The sequence below is a fragment of the Ascaphus truei genome, chromosome 2 (genome assembly GCF_040206685.1).
Source record: "Ascaphus truei isolate aAscTru1 chromosome 2, aAscTru1.hap1, whole genome shotgun sequence".
NCBI classification, from domain to species: Eukaryota; Metazoa; Chordata; class Amphibia; order Anura; family Ascaphidae; genus Ascaphus; species Ascaphus truei.
The window spans coordinates 238,596,906-238,620,422 of record NC_134484.1 but is presented as its reverse complement, the minus strand read 5'-3'; the positions used below and the strand labels follow the sequence as shown (position 1 = coordinate 238,620,422).

The 23,517-nt window shown below is 38.9% G+C and overlaps 1 protein-coding gene across 2 annotated transcripts in view; it reads left to right on the top strand.

The window, feature by feature from the left end:
- Nucleotides 1-23,517, top strand: part of GABBR2 (gamma-aminobutyric acid type B receptor subunit 2) — a 1,005,342-nt gene that overhangs the window by 5,776 nt on the left and 976,049 nt on the right. The window contains exon 1 of one of the 2 annotated variants that reach the window (XM_075585988.1): nucleotides 20,563-21,378. The exons of the other annotated variant lie outside the window; for it this stretch is intronic. Within the exon in view, the coding sequence (XP_075442103.1) occupies nucleotides 21,133-21,378 (246 nt within the window). The 5' untranslated portion in view covers nucleotides 20,563-21,132. Of the gene's footprint in view, nucleotides 1-20,562; nucleotides 21,379-23,517 lie in introns of those variants that run through there. 2 annotated transcript variants of the gene reach the window in all.

Here is a 23,517-nt window from a genome sequence, read left to right as displayed (position 1 = left end):
CTTCAAATTAATTACATGACTGTTACTGCTATATTCCACTACCTGATCAAAAAGCTCCCATTATTATTTGATCAGTTCCCTCTATTACGTATTTCACTAATAATTCGTGAGAGACTACTGCAACAATATGAATATTGTGTGTTAGCTAAAAATACAATTAGGTGAATAAGAAATTACAGAACAAGCATTGCATATAGAGTTATAATAAAAACAGAAGTGCCTTAATTTCCTGCATGATTTGCATTCTGAATGTAGTACAAACTATATACAGTATTGTATGGTTTTTATATTTTGAATGCATATTACATACTAGAGCAGTGTTTCTCAACCAGAGTGCTGGGGATGTCCTAGTGTGCCACTACCAACTGTCTAGGGGGAGGGAAAGCCCTACTGGGCTGCTCAGTGGGCAAATCCTGCAATGCCTGGAGACGTGGAAGCTGCGATCAACATCTCCTCTCTTAGGCCGAGTCCATAGAAGGACAGGCCGTGCTGAGGCGTGCGGACGCTCCGTGCTGAGCCCCTGCATCCTCAATGAGGATGCCTTGAGAGGGGGCTCACGCGAGCGTCCGCAGGCGTGCTGAGGAGATGGAGGTTTCAGCCGAGCGCCAAGCTGTTTTTCAGCGCGTTGTCGGCTGAAAACCTCCAATCCCAGCACAGCAGTGTTGACGTCACGGCGCCGTGACGTCGGCGCCATGACGTCAGTGCGTCGCGGGTGATTGGCCCAGCGACGTCACTGCCCCGCCTCCAACCACCTCCCCCCCGGCTCCGATCGCGCCCGCTGGCTCGCCTGTATGGGCATGAAATCGCCCAGATTTCAGCAGGCGAGCCTCAGCATCAGCGTGGTTCGGATCGCCTCACCCCTCTATGGCCCGGGCCTTAGCCGACACAGAGGAGAGAGATAATCCTCTTCATCTCCAGACAGCGCAAGACATGCCCGCTGAGCAGCTGACATGATTGAGGTGTGGGAAAAGTGGGAGGGAGGAGGGAAGGAGTGAGGGGTTTCTGTTGGGAGGAGATTGTGATAGTTTTGTGTGGGGAGGAGGGGACAACTGCTTTTTTAGGGTGGAGACAGGTGTGTGGTGTAAGTAAGAGGGGTGGTGTTTATGTGGTGTGGTGTTTATGATTATGCGGTGTAGTGTTTATGATTAAGAAAGAAGCAAGTGTGCTGTGTGAGAAAGTGGATACACAGTATGTAAAGTGTGAGTTGAGTAGCAGGGTGAGTATGTGAGTGAGGATGTGTGAGGGTGAAGGGTGTAAGGAGAGGGTGGGTGTGTGTTTGTGAAAAGGAGGGATAGTGTGCACTGTATGTGTGTAAACAAGGAGGGGCAAGGAGGGTTCCAAAGATCAAGGCAACCACAAGATTTTAAAGATCCCTCAGGGGTGCCAGTGCTACAAATTTGTTGAAAATCACTGCACTTTTGTGGGTAGTTTCTTACTACGGGGCTGGGGGTGGGGTTACTTTGTAATTAAATAATAAAATATTTCCAACCCCACTTTTTTGTTATTTGACTGTGGGGCTTTAATGGTAAACTTAATGGGTCCCATTTTTAAAAACAATCCATATCGAAATGCACATTTTTACAAAGGGAATTCTGACCAGATTGGCATTGGACTGATTGAAACATTCAGGTGATATCACCAACAACTAAATTGCATGCCAATTGTGAAAAATGAAAAAGAGTGCCTCTGACAAAAGTGGAGACACTGGCTATGCTTAGAAAAAAACCCTCAGCATCTATGCAGTGGTTTTACATGTTGGCGTCCGTGCATGCACATCTGATGCTCTGCATGTGCTCTGGGAACGTAACCTTAGACCCTATGCACTTCACAACTTAGCTTCCTCAGGGGTATGTAGATTGGTGGGGTAAGGCTGCCTCTTTCATACCATCAAACCAACTCTCTATATACTGTATTCATACTTATTACTTTAGAGAACACCTTATTAAGGGTAAACTGCCCACTATATGTGGACCATAAAAAGGACTTTTTAAAGATTAATGATAAACGATATATAAAGACTAACTTGCATACCTTTATGATATGAAAAACAAGTGACTTATCAGATGCTTCCAGAGATATATAAAGTCCTGAACTAATACTAAAGTCCAACAATGAATAATAAGGAAATAGTCCAGCAAATAAATTTGGTCAAACCGTATGGTGCTGGTACAGACCTGATGAGAGCATCTGATCTTGTTTGTCTCTCTAAATGGTGATCTGGTGGATGACAGGATATTAAAAAGGAAAATGACAGAACAACCATAGTGTATTACTGTAAGATATGGGAGGTAGGTGGTGGAAAATAGTGCCAAAGGGTGGGAATGATCAATGGGATATGGACTGACACATATAGGGAGTACTGCACAAACAAAAGTATAAAAGTGTGTATATAATAAAAAATTACAATTTATTCTAAAACACATATCGCATGGAGCAATCAATATAATATCAAGTGATTGAAAGTTGACATTATGCAGCTCGTCTTTAGGCAAAAATTGGAATCCTACTTACGAGAAATAGGACAAATATAAGTGTTGAGTACTATCAGTACACTGGTAATGCTGGCATGTGGACAGGGTAGTAACCGCTGATAGGAAAATGGGGCTTCGGACAAGAGGCAAAACTACGCTATGAACCGCCCGTCAGGCAGACATTCGTCCGTCTCTGATTCACAGTGTAGAAGGATCAGATGTGTGGAAAGAAGCTGGTCTCATCGCTGTCCAGAAGAATGTTGTGGGCGCGTCCGCACATTCACGTCTGATGCTCTGCATGTGCTCTGGGAACGTAACCTTAGACCCTACGCATTTCACAACTTACATTGCTTCCTCAGGGTATGTAGATTGGTGGGGTAAGGCTGCCTCATTCATACAATTACACCAACTCTATATATATTCATACTTCTACTATATGTGGACCAGTTAATATTTATAGATATATTTTTTTTCACAGTCATATGTACATTTATATTTACATTCATCAATAGCACTTTATTTGTTCTTTACCGTTATGATAATTACAATAAATTACGGATTACATGCATAAGGTTGAAGGTTTGAAATTGCAGGCCTGCCTGTGGCCTTTAAGGGATGTATAAAAATAGTTTTAAGTATACTATAGCAGAGAATCAACTTCACCATTCAAGCAGAAATGGATCAATATTTACATTTTCTGCAGCTCAGTCTACCACAATGTTTCAACAAGGTCTCAGTATTTAAAAATGCGTATAGGTTTCACACTTAAGGAAAAAGGACACTGAGATGTCTTTTTATGTTTGTCCTGCTCACAATAACAACATCCTCGAGACATATAAAGACTAATTTGGGGATGAGTATTCAGGCATTCAGGGAAATTTCAATTGTCTCCCTTTTAACCAAGTGTTAGTAGAATGGGTGGAATTCGTTAACCCTTTCCGGTCGAATGTCGGAGTATATCCGACACTAGTATTTGCCACTTGCGGTCCAATGTCGGACCGGGTGGAGGGAGGAGGGAGGAAAGCTGAAAGCTGTGGTGTGGAGTGAGGCGCCCGTAGCACATCCCCTGCATTCTCCTTGCACCGCACTGATGCGCCCATGCGTCCCCCCCAACGCCGATCTGTCCCCCCCATGCCAATCTGTCCCCCCCCCCTGTGCCGATCTGTCCCTCCCTGCACCGATCCATCCCCCCCTGCGCCTATCCGTCCCCCGCCTGCGCCGATGCGTCCACCCCCAAAGCCCTGCACCGCTCTGCCCACTCCCAATGCCCTGTGCCGATCTGACCAACCCCCAGCCCTGTGCCGATCTGACCAACCCCCAGCCCTGCGCCGATCTGACCCCGCCCCCAGCCCTGCGCCGATCTCACCCCCACCCCCAGCGCCGGTCTGAAAGCCCTGCACCGATCTGACCACCCCTCCAGCTCAGCGTCGATCCGACCACCCCTCCAACTCTGCCCCGATCCCCACAGGCAGCCCCACGATGACTCCCAGCAGCTGACACCGGAGGAAGGGAGGAAGGGGGCTGTGAGTGTGGTGTCAGTGCGCAGCGAGTGTGTGCGCAGTGAGTGTGTGCGCAGTGTGTGTGCAGTGTGTGCAGTGAGTGTGTGCAGTGTGTGTAGTGTATGTGCGCAGTGAGTGTAGTGCGCGCAGTGAGTAGTGTGTGCAGTGTGTGCAGTGAGTCTAGTGTGTGCAGTGTGTGTAGTGTGTGCAGTGTGTGCAGTGAGTGTGTGCGCAGTGAGTGTGTGTGCAGTGAGTGTGTGCGCAGTGTGTGCGCAGTGAGTGTGTGCAGTGTGTGCAGTGTATGTGCGCAGTGAGTGTGTGCAGTATGTGTAGTGTGTGCAGTATGTGTAATGCGTGCAGTGAGTGTGCAGTGAGTGTAGTGCGCGCAGCGAGTGTAGTGCGTGCAGTGAGCGCACAGTGAGTGTAGTGTGCGCAGCGAGTGTAGTGCGTGTAGTGCGCGCACGATTGTAGCGAGTGTAGTGCGCGTAGTGTACGCAGTGTGCGCAGTGAGTGTCGTGTGGGCAGCGCGTGTCGTGTGGGCAGCGCGTGTCGTGTGTCGTGTGGGCAGCGCGTGTCGTGTGCGCAGTGTGTTGTGAGTGTGTGCTGAGAGTGTGTGTAAAAAAAACCCAAAAAAAGCTGTATGTGTTTTTTTCCCAGAAAATTAAATTAGACCTACTGGCGCACTTAATGAAAATTAATTGGACCGCAAAGGGTTAAGGTAGCATTGGATTGGTTGGTGAACTATACTGTGTGCTATTCATTATGTATTTATTCATTTGACACACTGATGTTATTATGAGCTTGTAGGAAAACCCTAGGCACCTTGTATTTTAAATTCAATTTGGAAGCAATAAGAATATGAATTTGTACAGATATACAGTAAAAATACAAAATGTAAAATAATGAAGACGAGAAACTACTAATCTCAGGGAATTTTTGATAACCTTTTCATTCTATTGTTTAGAAAAAGGTAAGAATCATACTGTATGCATTTAATTCTCTCAGATTTGGCAAATGGATATTGTTATTTAAAAAAACAAAACTAAGATGCAACATATGGTACTGCTTGGTAACTGACTAATTACATACATTGTAAATTAATCATAATTATTATTTTCTTTCAGATAAGTATTTCTAAAGTTTTTCAGGAGTCAGCTCTAATAGTTTTATTTTAAATCTAGTTTACTTGCTTATCCACTCTATTACTACAGGGTACAGGGCCGCAGACAGATTTCCTGGGGCCTAGGACTAGAGCTTACCACCACCCCAAATACACATACCACTGCCCCCACAAATACACTTACCCCCCCCCCCCCAATACAATTACCACTTCTGGTTGCCACCACCGTCAGGCCCCGGTTCTCCCCAGCTGTTTTATGAAACTGCATCTCTCTCTCTCTCTCTCTCTCTCTCTCTCTCTCTCTCTCTCTCTCTCTCTCTCTCAACATTCCTTTTGTGTAAACAACCACTGTACATTTTTCGTATATTAATTCTAAAATGTATTAAGTATGTTTTGTGGGCTCTAATTGAACCTATGGAAGAGTTATCCGCTTTTTGGGACACATTTTGCTACATTGGGTTATTTTGTGTTAATTACAGCGTTTTCCAGTAAACAGGGGACCAATAACTCCTATGGGTAAGAACTTAAATTATTCTTTGTGGTGGCATCGTATTCAGGTGTATGTAGTGTGATTGTTTTTGAGAAGTCATTGCTACAGTAATTTTTAGTGCCCGTCAGGGAGGTAAGTGAGTCATCTGGATTGCTGGAGGTTTAAACCCCTTTCACATACACAAGTGACGTGAACACAGGTAGGACATTGGTCTTTCTCTCATTTTGAATCCTGTCTCTCCTTTCACTCCTCTGACTCCCCTGTTCTTCTCCTTGGGGACTTCAACTGCCATATTGATGACCTTTTCTTTTGGCCTGCAGTGGACAGTGGACTGCAGCCAGCATCCACATGGACTGCCACTACCTGGGCCTGGTTTTCACTAAAAACTTTTCACTCTCTGAGTTCGCTATTTCCCCCTTTCCTCTCTCTGATGATCTTCTCCCCTTCTCTACCTCCATCTACCTCTCGTTTCTGCAGAAACTTGTGTTCCATTAACCTCCTGGCTCCACTTTGCACTCCTCCCTCTACTCTCTCAGCCCCGCTACAGACTATGATAGCCTTGTCAGGAACCACAACTCTGTCCTATCCTCTTCTCTTGATCTACATGCTGCTCTTTTTCTCTCCCATTCTCGCCCTTCTAACTCCAGACCCTGGCTAAACTGCCAAACATATATGCTCCACTTTTGCACTCGCTCCTTTGAACACCTCTGGAGGAAATGTCATACTCTCACAGACTAACTTCACTAAAAATGTATCCTATCCTGTATCAATTCTGTCCTCTCCTAGGCTAAACAAACCTACTCTTCATCACTAACCAATATACACAAGTCGAACCCACACAGATACTTCTCTGTCTTTAACTCTCTACTCAGACCACCAACCGTTGCTTGTCTTTCTTCCTCTATTTCACCTGAGGAGATTACTGACTATTTCAAGACTAAACTGGATTCTAGTCGCCAAGACATCCCCTCTGTAACCTCCTTGCATTCAACACCTCTTCCTACTGTAACTCTCTTCCTGCCTTCCTCGACTCCTTTTCCTCTGTCACAGAGGAGGACGTGTCACTACTGATCTCCTATTTTCCCTCTACCACCTGCCCACTTGACCCCATTCCTTCCCATCTCCTCAAACCTCTTGGTTCTACTCTAATCCTTACATTTACACATATTTTCAACTCCTCCTTCTAGTCTGGTACCTTTCCTTCATCCTTCAAGCATGCAACAGTTATACTTCACTCAAAAACAGCAAGTTTGACCCTACCTGTCTCTCTAATTAACGCCCTTTCTCCCCCCTGCTTTTTGCCTCTAAACCCCTTGAATGCCATGTATTCTCACACTTGCTCCACTTTCGCACCATCTACTGTCTCCTAGATATCTACAATCTGGCTTCCGCACTGCTCACTCCACTGAAACAGCCCTCAAAAATAACTAATGATCTCCATGCTGAAAAAGACATAGGCCATTACACATTGCTCCTATTACTCAAACTCTCTGCAGCCTTTGATAATGTGGACCATCTTCTTCTACTTCACATTCTCCATACTCTTGGTATCTGTAACAGAGCTCTATCCTGGATTTCCTCTTACCTCTCTCATCGTACTTTCAGTGTCTCCTTTGCTAACACTGTCTCCTCTGTCAATCACTCTGTGAGTGTAACCCAGGGCTTTCTCCTAGGACCTCTTCTCTTTTCTCTCTACACACTATCTCTAGGTGACCTTATCACATCTCTAGGGTTCAAAGATTACCTCTATGCTTATGACACAGAAATTTACCTTTCTACCCCTGACTTCACACCTGCTGCACTGCTGGGGGTCACACTTGACTCCTCCTCACATTCTCCTCTCACATTCACAATGTGGCTAAATCCTGTAGTTTTTACCTCCGTAACATTTCAGATATGCCTCTTTCTCTGTCCCTCTACTGCTAGTAATGCAGGCCCTCATTCTCTCCCTTTTCAATTATTGTACCCTTCTACTGTCTGGCCTTTCTCCGCTTCAATCTATCTCACCTGTCTCCGCTACAATCTATCCTTAATGATGCTGCTAGAATCCCTTTACCCTTTCTTAAATCTGTCTCAGCGTCTTTTCTGCTGAAATCCCTCTTGTGGCTTCCTATCAAATTCCATATTACTTACAAAATTCTCCTCTTCACTTTTAAGGCTTTACCCTCTTCTGCCCCTCTTTAAATCTCAGCCCTAATTTCTCGCTATGCACCTGCCTGACTTGCGTTTTGCCTTGCCAGATGTTTTCTGTCTACTCCTTTTGTATCTAAAGCCTTCTCCTGCCTAAAACCTCTCACTCATTGCCCCACACCTCCGGAATGTCCTTCCCTTCAATATCCAACTGGCACCCTCTCTATTCACCTTTTAGACATATCTAAAAATGCACCTATTTAAAGAAGTATATGGGTAGCTCCGCTGGTTTATACTATACATATCAGATGCATGGACCTTGACCTCTTGAAGACGCACTTACCATAACACCCTCCTACTGTCTCAGTAAATTCGCCTTAATTACCACTTTGATTATAAAATCTTCAGGGCAGGGACTCCCCTTCCTATTGTTATGGTCATGTTTGAAGCGCTTATTCCTACTATGTGTTACAGGCATACCCCGGTTTAAGGACACTCACATTAAGTACACTCGCGAGTAAGGACAGATTTTCAATAGCACCATAACCCTGTGTTCGTACGCTTGCTTCGTGAGTACAGACACTTATTCTGCCCTACAGACCGCCATAGTAATGACGCGCTGATTACCCTCACCCAATAGGCAAATGGCAGCTCGCGCATGCGCCTGTCAACACGTCCTGAACAGCAATACCGGCTCCCTACCTGTACCGAAGCATCGATAAGTGGAAAAAAGTTAGTGCTTCACTTTAAGTACAGTACATTATCGCTTTACATACATGCTCAGGACCCGTTGCGTACGTTAATGCGGGGCATGCCTTTATATTATTATGTGACATGTATTACTACTGTGAAGTGCTATTTAGATAAATGTCTCTATATAAAAAATATATATACATACATTCATACATTTACAACTGGGGATCAGAATGATTGATTATGGCTTTTTTGTATTAGTGAATATTTACAGGCAGTGTCAATCTTTTTAATTGCAAACTAATTTTCCTTTTTTAAATGATGTAATCTCCTCTCTTACTGTTTTGTTGTTTGCTTATTTGAGTTAAACCAATAATTACAGCGTCACAATTAACAAAATGGCAGAAAGTAGAGGACAATATTTATCTAATAGAAATTTTAATTGATCTGTAAATAAATAAACACATTCAGTTTTTACAGGACATAAATTATGAACATATTAGTTTTAAAGGTAAATTAAACTTTATAATGAAGCCAAGTACATTAGTAAATTGTTTAAAAATATTTTTTCTTAGATGAGGCTCAACTTTAAATAATAGAGGAAGTAAGAGGCACTTGTTATGTAATTAATTGTTTCAGCTAAAATATAGCGATTGATTATGTCAAATTGTGTAACAGAATAATTGTCGTATGAATGTGTTTAACACTGCTTAGACAGCCTTTTCTGTATAATCTCTTATAATTCAGCACGCCCTCTGTTCACAGGTGTTTAAATCATCTGAGAATAAATTATATGTATTTTGAATTTCTGTTGTATTATGTACAATTGAATTGTAGAAGATCAAATAGCTGTACAGTACCTAAAACATTTAAAACATTGCAGGGTCACATATTTTTATACCTATATTAGGTTATGATCTGACATTTTTCTTGTATTTTGTTGTGGCATAGTCCACAAAATAAAAATAAAACAGTGGGCGAGATACATCAAGCTCCAGTATTAAAAGAATGCAGTATTACCGACAAAAAAAAGCATTATTTATATAGTGCAATACATCAACGTCGCACAACTAAAAATACATCTTTTTTTAGCAGATCCCATAAAAATATCAGATTTGTTTAAAAAAAAAATCTCACAATACTACATTTTTGGGTATTATCCTGCTAGACATCACAATATTTATCAGAATGTGATTAAATGTTGAAATAAAGCATTTTTTTCACCTATAAGGCCTATCTTGACTATGTATTAAATGATGGTCAATATCAATGCAATGCAATGTCTTGTATATAATGTATAACCCTGCTCACTTAATGTAACTATGTATTTGTAACCATGTCATAATAACCCTGTGCCCAGGACATACTTGAAAATGAGAGATAACTCTCAATGTATTACTTCCTGGTTAAACATTTTATAAATATAAATAAAAGGAGTTAATATGTACATTAAACTAAACTACAGTACATACCCCCCTTGGCTATCTTAGTGACTAGTAAAGCCATGCAATGCTTAACTAACTGATAAGGTAATCAAGGGGTTAACCCTAACCACCCGAGGCAACTACCCCCATCACCCATCCCCCTATCCCCACCCACCCCTACAAACCTATAACCCACCCTCTATACTAATGTACATCCAAATGTGGCTAATTGGGCTTTTGCAGATTCCAAGAAAATTTAAAATAAATATTAAAAAAAAAACACTCCCTAACAAATACAAAAACAAATAATATATCAAACATTAATCCATTGATAGTCACTGTGCCTACCTAGGCTTTCTCAATGATGACCTAGATAGTCACATTGGCAATCAATGGTAACCTGTAATCTGAATTGTATCATTTATTAATATTAAACTGCACTACCTACCCCCCATGCATGGCAATGCTTTACTAGCCAGTAGTGTAGTCAAGGGGGGTAGGTAGAGTAAATAGACGTATATAATGGGACAAGGGATCTTGCACGTGGACAGTTAAACCATGGCACAAAAAATGGCAAAATTTGCAATTTCAAAACGGGAAAAAAAATCTAATGTCTCCTGATTCCAAATCTTAGTGACAAATGTGCATATATGTAAACACAGCAGTACTTCAGACTGCAAGGTAGCATCACTTACATGTATATGGTGTTGACACATTAACGTCTTTACCTTTTTATGTAATGTCAATTCTTTTTGATTTATCTATTTTTTTTAATTTCAGTTAACTGTATCTCCTTCCGTACCATATTTTTCAAACTGATATGACATTTGATAAAATAATGCATGTGCTTTTAAATGTCATGTACTGTATTTGTGGAAATCAATCAAATACAGGATTTGTATTAGTAATTCATCAATGTTAATTTTGGATGTTTGAGCCAAACCCCTCTTAATCATTTTCAGATTTCAGTGAACGAGAAAGTAACCAAACACATCCGCTAGAATTTATCCACACAAGTCTTTTAAAATTTACTTTGCGTTGAATAATTAATGAATGTCCCATCACATAATCAATCATTTGTTTTTAAAAACTCACTATTGGTTTATAGTGCCCGATTATTTTTTTTATATGTATATGTATATGAAATCCCTTCGGGGCAGGGATTTCCTTTCCTATTGTCTGATTTTGCGGCACTTATTGTATAATTATAATTCCCTGTACTGTATTCTGAAGCGCTGAGTACACTTTTGGCACTATATAAATAAAGACATACAATACATAGTTACATATTAAACTCTTGTTTTACATAGTTCCTACGACAAAGACCGTTGAAAGAACTGTTTCAGTAGCAAAGTGGCTCATATACCAGAAATTATACAGAGGTACACACAAATCATGGTTCAATGAATGTTAAAGCGTCTTTATTTGTATCATCTTAGCATTGCTAGACGCATTAGATTTGTCACAGGCTGTGATAACTGTCATGTCGTTGCTACATGTGTATTGTGATGGCAAAGATGGAAAAAAAAGTCAAATAAAGCATTACAGTACATATGAAGGAGAAACATCTACAGCAGGGTTTAGAAAGTCTTGTACTCTGGGATACTTCTAGAGTATAAAGAACTCTTTTTTTGCTGTTCCAGTAAAATTTATTACAGCCATGATGGATCTTAATTTTTGTTGGATCAATTCAACAGCTAGAATTTTGGATCAAGTCTTCAACACATTTGTGTCAAGGGTTCTTAATTAACTAAGTTCAGTAATAGCCAAACCATTACATTTAATATTCAAGGACTCCGTTCCCAAAAGCTTATTACCACAATATTGGTCTAAAACAGACATGGTGCCTATATTTAAGAAAGGAGCTAGATCACAACCGTGGAATTGCAGACCTGTAAACCTGACATTAATAGTGGGGAATGGTGAAAATAAATGTGAACTAGCGCTAAAGTGTAAAACACAGTGTGATACTTGTAAAAAACTTCTAATAAAGGATGGCTGCCCGGTGATACTGTCAGTACTAACAGAATAACACAAAATAAAGAAAAAAACCTGGCGCCAGATTGTCAGTGGAATGTCCTGTATTCCTCAAGGGATCCGCACACTTGCTTGACAGACCATGCAAAGAAATAAACACAAACAAACAAAGATCATAGCGCAACACTGTAGGGTGTGCAGTATTGAACTAATATACACAAACAATTAAGAATCCTAGCGACAATTAAAACAACTATTTATTAAAAAGAACTATGCCAAAACTGAGGACCGCAGGTCATCTGGAACACAAAAATTGGAGCCCTACTTACAGACAGCAAGGCTTAAACTCGCATGGTAGGAACATGTCCTAGATAGAGAAGATCTCCCTGCCGGGTGTGATCTCTGCTCCACTGCGGCTCAAACTCCAGTCAGTCCCTTATGATGGTAACCGGAACATCTCCGGCCGTGGAGGCTGGTGTGCGGGGTCCACAGCTCTGCACCGCGTGTAGACACACGCCTCACTTCCTCCTCCGGAACAGCGGGAAGTCTCTGCGCGCCCGCGCGCGATAGTACCCGTAGTCTTAAAGGGACAGCTGGCAGGCAGAATGAAAAGCAGGGCTCCAAAGCCAAACGACCATATAAGTCCAAAGTCAATCAAACAGTGGCAGTGCCACTAGCCCTACGCGTTTCGTAGATGTCACTCTACTTCCTCAGGGGCTCCAAGGGAACGATTACAGAAGGTCACCTGACATGCAGCCTCTGCACTGAATGGCTGCTGCCTGCTATGTTAAAGGGACATAGCAGGCAGCAGCCATTCAGTGCAGAGGCTGCATGTCAGGTGACCTTCTGTAATCGTTCCCTTGGAGCCCCTGAGGAAGTAGAGTGACATCTACGAAACGCGTAGGGCTAGTGGCACTGCCACTGTTTGATTGACTTTGGACTTATATGGTCGTTTGGCTTTGGAGCCCTGCTTTTCATTCTGCCTGCCAGCTGTCCCTTTAAGACTACGGGTACTATCGCGCGCGGGCGCGCAGAGACTTCCCGCTGTTCCGGAGGAGGAAGTGAGGCGTGTGTCTACACGCGGTGCAGAGCTGTGGACCCCGCACACCAGCCTCCACGGCCGGAGATGTTCCGGTTACCATCATAAGGGACTGACTGGAGTTTGAGCCGCAGTGGAGCAGAGATCACACCCGGCAGGGAGATCTTCTCTATCTAGGACATGTTCCTACCATGCGAGTTTAAGCCTTGCTGTCTGTAAGTAGGGCTCCAATTTTTGTGTTCCAGATGACCTGCGGTCCTCAGTTTTGGCATAGTTCTTTTTAATAAATAGTTGTTTTAATTGTCGCTAGGATTCTTAATTGTTTGTGTATATTAGTTCAATACTGCACACCCTACAGTGTTGCGCTATGATCTTTGTTTGTTTGTGTTTATTTCTTTGCATGGTCTGTCAAGCAAGTGTGCGGATCCCTTGAGGAATACAGGACATTCCACTGACAATCTGGCGCCAGGTTTTTTTCTTTATTAATAGTGGGGAAGCTACTTCAAGGTTTAGTATAGGATAATATTCAGGAATACCTTATGGATAATAAAATTATTAGTAATAGTCAGCATAGATTTTTGAAGAATAGGTCATGCCAAACTAACCTTATTTGTTTCTTTGAGGAGGGTAGTAGGCATTTAGACCAGGGTAATGCAGGGTCTGCTTAGATTTTGAAAAGGGTTTTGATATGGTGCCACACAAGAGGCCAGTGTACAAAATAAAAGAAATTGGACTCCGTAAAAATATTTGCAACTAGATTGAAAACTGGTTGATGGATAGACAACAGAGAGTTGTCGTAAATGGAACATTTTCAACTTAGCCTAACTGTGCGAGTGGAGTACCTCAAGGATCTACACTGGTACCCTTGCTTTTTAACTTGTTTATTAATGACCTTGTTGTTGGCTTCAGGAGAAAAGTCTCCATCTTGGCTGATGACACTAAATTATGTAAGATAGTAAAATCATAGCAGGATGTAATTTCTCTCCAGGTGGACTTGGATAGACTGGAAACGTTGGCAGGTAAATGGCAGATGAGGTTTAATACAGGCAAATGTAAGGTTATGCATTTGGGAAACAAGAACAAACAGGCGATTTACAAATTAACTTGGGCAAAATTAGGTGAATCCTTGATGGAGAAGGATTTAGGAGTGCTTGTAGACAGCAGGCTTAGCAATAGTGCCCAATCTCATGCAGTAGCTGCAATGACAAATAAGATCTTATCTTGCATTAAACAGGGAATGGATAGTAGGGAAGTTGGCATAATGATGCCATTCTTTAAATCATAAGTAAGACCACACCTTTAATATGGAGTAACTTTGTGGGCACCACTCCATAAAATAGACATTATGGAACTAGAAAATGTGCAGAGTAGAGCCACTAAATAAATGAAGGGATGGAAAATAATAGCATAAGGTTGGAGGAAAGAAGATTTCACAAGCTACAAAGGAAAGAGTTCTTTACAGTACGGGCAGTTAAACTGTGAAATTCAATACCCATGGAGACTTTGATGTCAAATACAATAGATACATTCAAGAAAAAGGAAAGATATACAGGGATATAGCAAATAAGTAAGCATGGGAAGGATGTTGATCCAGGGGCAAATCTGGTATGCATTATTTGGAGTCAGGAAGGAATTAAATTTTCCCCTTATGAGACAGCATTAGATAATGCTTAACTGGGTTTTTGTTTGCCTTCCCACATTTTGGCATTTGCTGAACTACTGTACTTGTACTTTCATACTTACGACCCCACCCACAGAATGTCTTGTGAGTAATGACCAGGTGTGAAGGAGAATCTGTGATATGGTATCAGTACAGACGTTTTAATAATTTAATGATTATTGCTTTTTTCCAATATTATGTTAAATATTTCAAGGCTCAATTTCAAGAAGATATGTATTAAAAGGTATTTAAAAGTAATAGTACAATTGCATTTTTCAACATCAATTCATCAAAATACCTCATATCAATTTTCATGAATTTGAAAAATTCGGGACATTCTCAGCTGGCAAGAAAGGGCAAACATACAGTATGAAACCACCAGAGATCACCATCTGTAAAGTTCCTACAGTACTTACAGTAGATAAGAATCAATACAAATTTTCTCCAAATTTGGAGTAAACATATGGTGAGTATTGGCAAATACATTGGTGAATACGCTAGCAAAGTTTGGCAACTTTTGCAAATATCTGAGAAATACTCAATCAAATGTTTTAATCTGCAAATTCTCACATTTCGTGAAATATTTGTAGGAACTGGGACAGGTTCACATATCCCTACTTACAAGAACATTGGGAAGAGTTAAATAATGTATTTGATGCATATTTTATAATATGATTAAACTATTTTAGCTCAGTGTACTATTATTTTTAGGCTGATTCTATAAGCTCAAAGCTGATAATCATAATGCGATCAGATGAAAAACTCCCATTCTATTCAATGGAAGTTTTTGATAGAGCGCACTGCAACCAGCCCTCTTGTCTCAAGTATTTATGTCAGTCAAATTACCTATCCTGCGCTAGTGTAGGTACGGCTTTCTTAAGAAGAAAATATATTTGTGCTAAAATTTATAAAACTTTGTCATCGGTTTTCTTACATATGAAGAAAAAGTAATGTCATACCAAATTACTGCATGGTACTATAGTAATGCACTTTGTTTAAAAGATTGTCAATAAAATGAGGGGTATGAAGGCAAACAATAAAGCCACAAACACACATATTTACATATATGTATCCCATGGTTATCCAAAAAAACAGAAAAAAAAAAAGTCATAAAAAATAATGCTGGGCCCGATGGCCTATGTATAATTCATTGCCATCTTCCGTTTACGAAATGGGATCTTCAATTTAACCCAAAGCCTTTGATTTTTAGCTGCTTGAAGAATCGTCTTGTGAGTATTAGTTATTTTTCTTCTTTTCTTCTTAAGTCATTTTCTTTCTTTATCAGTAATCTTCACCCTCTCTGTAAAATGGCATCACTGATTTTGCAAACCAAGCCACGATGTTATCTTAGGGAATCACATGGTACATCAAGCAATCCGATTGGTTGATGTACCATGTGTCACAGTGACATATCTTCTGCGATGGCACAGTCCACTATAAACGGCCTGGGCCCACGAAGAAGAGTGGAAGTCTTCAACGGCGGCCACATTTCGTGGTGAAAAATACAAATGAAGAAAAAAGACGTCTTTTAAAGAAGAGAAGAATTGATGCTCAAAGAAGATTCTTCAAGCAACAGAGCATCTAGGGCTTTGGGTCAAGTTGAGGATCCCATTTTGCAGGCCATGGATGGCCTTGGTTTACAAATAGGCCGGTGGGCCGTGGATAATTTTTATGGTTTGTTTTTGGTTTATGTTTAGCACATCGGCCTTGGATTATTTTTTTATGGCTTTTATTTTGTAGATTCTGTTTACGCCATTGGGCCTTGGATTGTTTTTTTTACAGCTTTTATTTTGTGGTTTTTGTTTTTTAGGTCATAGAATTATATTTTACAACTTGTATTTTTTGGTTGCCATCAGGCCATGGATTGCTTTTTTGGCTGTATTTTAATGATTGGCACTTTTGTTTGATTAGTTCTGGGGGGCTTCTGCCCTGAGGATGAGGGTGGCGTTCATCCAGGGTGGGATAAGTAATCCCATTTTTATTACAGGCCACCATTGATTGCCAATGTGGCTATGTAGGCCCCCATTGAGAAGACATAGGTAGCCACAGTGACACATAGTTTGTAATGTATTCCTTTTTAATACATGCATTATCTTTTGTTTTTTGAATGACCAAAAGCCCTATTAGCCACAGTTGTCTAGTTGGGCATTAGTATAGTTAATTGTTAATATTAACTACTTTGTATCCCTTAGTGGTCAGCTAGACATGGAAACCCATAACTAGCTGACCACTTGGGCTATTAAAGAGGTTAATACAGTATGGATTGTAATGGGGTCTTGTTATTATTTTTTTATCACCTACTGCAGGTTAGTTTAGATTCTTTTGCCTATGTATATAATGGCCACTACAGTATATTGGCAATTGTCATGAACACCACATCTGTGTGCTTTTGACTTGTGTATTTAAAAGGGGTTAAAACATCCAGCTAACTCCCCACAAAGCACTACAGATTAGCAATATCTCACCGAAATCCATCACACTACACCTCAATTATGCTTCCACCACCGCCAATGTAAGCTCTTACCCTCAGGAGTCATTGGTCCCGGTTTACTGGAAACATTTGTAATTAACAAAAAAAAACAATGTAGCTACATGTGTCCGGAAATGCAGTTAATCTCTTCACAAATGTATTAGGTGCAATTAGAGCCCAAAGATGATACTTATTACATTTCAGATTTAATATATGAAAAGTTGTACAGTGCTTGTTTACAGAAAAGGAATGTTACAAAGACATACAATAGATAAAAGCAAACAGTTTCATAAAATAAAATGATAAAACAGAGAACCTGTACATTAAAAATGAACAGTATTCGTTCCCGTCAAAGAGGTCTTGACGTTGAATATATGAGAACTCAGATGTTATGGATAACACTCTATTTATAATTCGAATTTTGATACCAAAATGCATTGTTTTTGTGCATCAAAACATTTCCTTGTGACATGGACAGGCCAACTTTTTGGAGGTGTGTCTTATCTTCCACTCATCAATTTATTGTGACATTTGACTGGCATAGAGAATAATAGAAAGCTCAAATGAATCAGAGTATAAAATACTGTGTAACTCTCTCTCTGTAACCCCTGGAATAATGCTACCCTTGTTATTGTACAGTATTCATAGAGTATGAATAATTTTAATATTTGAGGAGGAAACAAAAATATGACATGCAACACAGACAACCAGTCATATTTGATATTGTTGTACCAGCCTAATGTTGCCCCCACAGATCTATATTTTTTATCCGTGTGAATTAAATCAGATTTTAATTATCATACATTTTAAAATCTGTAAGAAAATGGAGAGTGCTTTTTCTGTTACCCTCAGTTTGCAAGAAATGTCTCAGAAATTGACATGATACTCTTGCAGTTAACCTAGAGATTGTGTCAAATCTCTGGTACATCTGTACACTTTCCCAAGTCACTACTATTATACACACTGTTTTTTTATTGTTTATTGACCAATTAATGCAACCTGGTTACACCTGGTTAACCCAGGTGAATTTACAGGAGACAGAGAAAAATAAGATTTTTTTTTATTTTAAATTAAAGTTTTTTTTTTTAAATGAAAGTTAACCCCTTGGTTGCTGTAGTGTTACCAAAACTGAATAGGTTTAAGGCATTAACGTGAGAGTTGGAAAACTTGAGTTATTACCTAATTTTTTCGTGGGTTTGATATTTTGAACAGACCTGTACATTTTTATATTTTTAGTGGTGCAACAATGATGACTTACATGATAAAAATAACACTTTTTTTTCATGCAATACCACATGTTTACCCTAACAAACATTGAAGATTCTAGGCCATTGAGTAGTGTCCTTTATTGCCTCAAAAATTGGAATGTCAATAAAGCATTTCGAAGACAATTCTTGTACTTATAATACATCTGCTCACTCAGGTCATATTCATCCAGCAGAAAACTCCTGCCAATCAAAATGTTGCTGCTCCGCTCTATTCACAGCACACTTACTGGTTCCGCTTTTGTTACTTTCCTTTGTTCCAGGTATTTTACTGGCTCTAGACATAGTGCACAGTTCGTGGTGGAGTGATGTCATGCCAAAGGTACTTGAACGTAGGCCACTCTGCCCTATGCATGTTGTGAGAGAGCTTTGCTTCCTTAGGGGCAATAGGAGTGTGCTAGAAACTAATTTGTGGTATTGCGGAGTACTTGTAAACATGCATAACAGGTTTCAGAGATAATATCTAGGAGATTAAAACATGCTCTTTAAATAACTATAAGCATTTTAAAATAATTTTTCTGTGGTCATTTGTAAATATGATGACGAGAAACTTAGAAGAGTTTTACTTCTCTATATTTACTGCCTTTTATGTGATAACATTTTATGTTAAACATGATCTGTCTTTCCCTACACCTTTCATGTGCTACAGTACATATCCATCACTTTCTTCTTTCTCCTGCTTGACTTATTGCAGGGATGAGTTGTACATTAATTAAGATAACATATTTCTTAGTATCATAGCCAAGATCAGGCTACAGAAAAATATCTTACATTTTCAAAGACATTTAAATATTACAGTTTAAGGGACATGTAAGTAATTAGCAATTTTTTTGTAAGCTGTGGGACAGCACCATAAAGAAAAGACTCCTCATCTATCCAGGAAAGCAGTACATTTATTCATCAGACTGGTGGGAGCAGAATCTCAAAAGTACAGTTTACCAATTATATGGATTCCTTTACATTACATTATTAGTATAATGTAATGTAATCCATATAATTAATGTGTTGTTGTGGGTAGGGCTTAAAAAAGAAATACAAATGTATTGCTACTGTACTTTTATTAATCTTAGAACTAAAATCTTTGTGACGATAAAGACAAAAGAAGAGCCTGTGTGAACAATTAATATTTAAACCTCTTAAATGTTTATATCTTTATATACCAAGTTGTCTGAAAGGAGGGTAAAAATACGACTTTAGCATAATAAAAATGATAAAGGATTACATTTGCTTATGGAAATGTTACGTTTTATATTTGCTCAGCAGGAGTTAAGGAATTCCTAATTAGAGTCATTAGCAGTGTCCACGGGAGGTATTTAGTGGTAAGTAAAATTAAGCATAAAACTCAAACTGCCATGAGCTGTTTACTTTGAAAAATATGCATAAAGCCTCGAGGATTAGCCTTAGTAGGATTTTTGCTCAAAGTTTGTTCCAAAGTTCAAATTGAGCTACCAAATGTATTTAGAAGTTGGGATTTCAAACCTATGAACAGGCGCAACTAAAACTAAAAAAATATTTTTCTCAAAATACAAAACTTACAATATAAAAAGTTAAAGTAGGCTTGATCATTTATTTGTAATATTCAGCATATTGTTCACAGCACATAGTGAAATTTTTGGTTACATCACCTCAGTTTATATTTGACATCTATCTGACTGTTTACAATTAGCTATTTCTGAGATGCTGCAAATAGCTTTGATCAATTAATCAGTTAACCAACAGTGAGATCCCTGGAGTTGGCACTGGTCCCTATGTCTGCCTTTGAGAGTTCCTGCTTTACTGTATCAGTCAATTCTTTAGCTATGGTAGTATAATGCAGTAGAATCTGCAACAAGTGATTCATTGAGCTGAAGATTGTATTATTACTACTGAATGCTCATTAGAAAGATTTTTAAAGACAATTTTTTTTATTAAAACTATCAACACATACAGTACACTAATATAATATCTGTAAATATAAAATGCAGGGAATCTGTATATAAGTGTTAACACTATGATTATAGGACCTACATTTTATTGGACTAAAATAACATAGATGTACAGTAAACTCAAGCTCAACGGTACAAAGAAATCAGGAAAATATGCAACAACAATTTGCTTCAAAGCTTTTAGAAATTCACTAACAAGTCAACTACAGTAGGTTACTGCAGTAGACAATGGGAAATTTGAAAATCTAAATTAATTCTTTTTTTTTTAAAACAGGAATCATAATTCATTATTTGTCAAAAATAAGCCTGTCAGTAATAGCACAAGTTTGTTGAATAAAGTAATACATCCCAACTTTTCAATACTAACACGTCAACATTTAGGACTAGACCCATAAAACCATAATTCCGTAGTTAATGGACATTTATGCTTCGGAAATGTACAGTTAAATACACTAGCGGCTTATTTGTCAATCAGTCGACATTATGTTGCAGATTATTACCTACAGTAGTTACATTTACAGTATTATTTAACCTTGGTATTTAGTGTTGCCAGTTGGGCCTTTTTAAAGGACAAACAACCAACAAACAAGAAATGCTGCCTGGTAAAAATATAATACAACGTGAAAATTACCTGAAAATGCAGCTTCCAATATTCATCTTTCAAACTGAAGTTAATACGGCACATGCAGATCCTCTGAAGATTATATAATAGTAAGGTTTTCAGTGACAGTGCTTCTGTCCCTGTGTTTATCTATAGCCACGGATTTGTTGTGCAGGGTTACTATCCACTCTAGAGTTGCCAGCTTTGATGAGCTCATTATCCCTTAATAACAGTCATCCCTTTCTCAGAGGGACACAGAAGACGATGTTGACAGAAGGCTTTTAGAGGCCAGACTGAGAAAGGTTGAGAGCTGCTTCCCTTAGTAATGAACAGTTCAAGGAAGGGGAGAGAGAGACCGAGCACAAAAGATGGTGACTTGGAAGCGGAAGATGGCAATTTTTGGAATTTACATGCTGTTCATAATACCATGCTCTAATGAATCGAAACCTATAGGCATATCTATCCTTGGGCTTTTGCCTATTAGTCGCTTGATGGGCCCAACAAATCTTACAGCAGGTGTGCTACCTGCTATTCACCTAGCCTTGGAACACTTAGTCAGCCATCCTGGCATCATAAAGGATTATGAACTACAATTAGCATTTACGGATACACAGGTAAAGTAAATTAACAAAATCATTTATAGTTAGTGTTAAATAAGTAAAATTATGTTTTGTACATGCTGTATATGTACATATGTACAGGAAAAATGATATGCTTTAATACAGAAATGAAGATGCCATTTTTTGTCGACTTATCAAATATGCATCTGTCATGATCAGTGTTTCTGCACAGAGGAACACTATATTAGAATGCCTATTACTTCTTGTAAAATATATATATATATATATATATATATATATATATATATATATATATATATATATATATATATATATATATACATAAAAGAAATTAACAAAGATGTCCATTATAGTCAGGGAATTGTGATCTATATACAGGCACTATACTTTATGCATTTTTAAAGTCATATATGTTGTTAAATATATTCGTGAATAAGTGATGATGTCTATATAGAGTCAAATAAAGCATTCACAAATGTATAATTCCATATTAGAAATAGTGGAATGCATTATGTATACTGGGAGATTCCTTCACTTTTGCATATTACTCACACAGACACCCAGTTAAACATAAACATAATATATTAGAGGTCACTTCATTTCCAATCTCAACTAGAGTGCTTGTGCATGCCCCCATTTAAATGCAGTGGTAAATACCTGCTCTGAGTTGCCTTTGTTCTTTTAAAGCAATCAGATACAGTAGTGCACTAGAAGTTACTGTATATAGAACTTTTCATTGAAACAGCTAAAGTAGTAAAGTGTATGCTTTAAAAGATTCTACTGCAGGTCAGTAGTCACCAAATACATGTCAGAAATATATACAATTTGATTTCTCTAAACCATAAATATCATTTTAAACAAATGATTGCAAAGTACATCATTAAGATAGGTTAATTATAATTAGGACTCTGAGTTTTGGTGGGCACTCAGCAGGTAAGGAGTATCTAACTTGATCATAGTAGACTACTGAATAAACAGTTTTGTTTCTCTAAAGTACAATAAATTAAACATCTGTACAACACATTTAATCCTTTTATAGTCGATTTTATTTCATACATTGTAATATGAACTGTATTTCTCCTAAGTATAATATAGTCAAACACTGTGTATCAATGTCTATTATTAACAAAAACATCCTTTTTAATTTAGATCTGGTATAAACATTTTCCTAAATACAGACTCATAGAATAATGCAGTGATGCAGATATTTTTTGGCTCCTTAAAGCATGCAGTAGCAGCAACGTGTGCTGTTTTAAAACAATTGATTTAATATTGCGATGAAAGCATTAGAGATGGGAGAAAATACAGTATGTCTTCAAATTCAAATCTCTGTTGAATAATGGAGTAAAAAGTGGTAAGAACATGGAGGTGTTATATGTTACAAGGTTTTACATAAAATCCTTGTGCTAGGGAGAATTCAGTTATGCCCATACTAAAGTGTTCCGTGTTTCTTCTGAAGTTCTCACCTTTCAGTAAAGCATACAATACTACTTCTATGGAATTTAGTATGCTTGATTAAAAATTGCACAGTTAAACCCGATTAACAGTACCCAAATGAACTCCTTTGTTCTCAATGGATTTACCTGTATTATATTGAAATAGCTCAATTACAAATAGTTAACAAAAACAACCTTTCCCCCATTAGTTTTAATAAGAGATGAGCAGGTCCGGATTCTAGAATTCCGAAATCCCCAAAACTCAGGATTTCAAGCAATATGTAGCCCAACACTTGAATCTCCATGCTGGGTCCAAAGTGAAATTATAGCAACACCTTGTTTTGATTTACCACACCTCGGATTTTGCAATATTTCACCCCCCTTCCTAATAAGCTGCCCCTCCTTTAACTGCCCCCCATTTGGTTGCATCTTCGGCAGGAAAAAAGAAAGGAAGGTGAGACAGCAGAGAGTGGCATCAAATTTTAAAAAAGATTATATAATAATTATATTACAGGATTTAGGATTAAGCAGAGACAAGCCACCTGGCGGCTCTCTCCCTCTCTCTCAATGGAATTCTGAGAAATGGATTTTGAAAGCTTCACCTATCCCTCTGCTTTATTCCTCATTCCTCGTGTTCACTCCCTCACTATGTCCTGCCACCGCCAAAATATATAATACATTTGCAACTGTGTGTCAAAGTTATGAGGGGGATAAAATATGAATACCGGTAATTTTC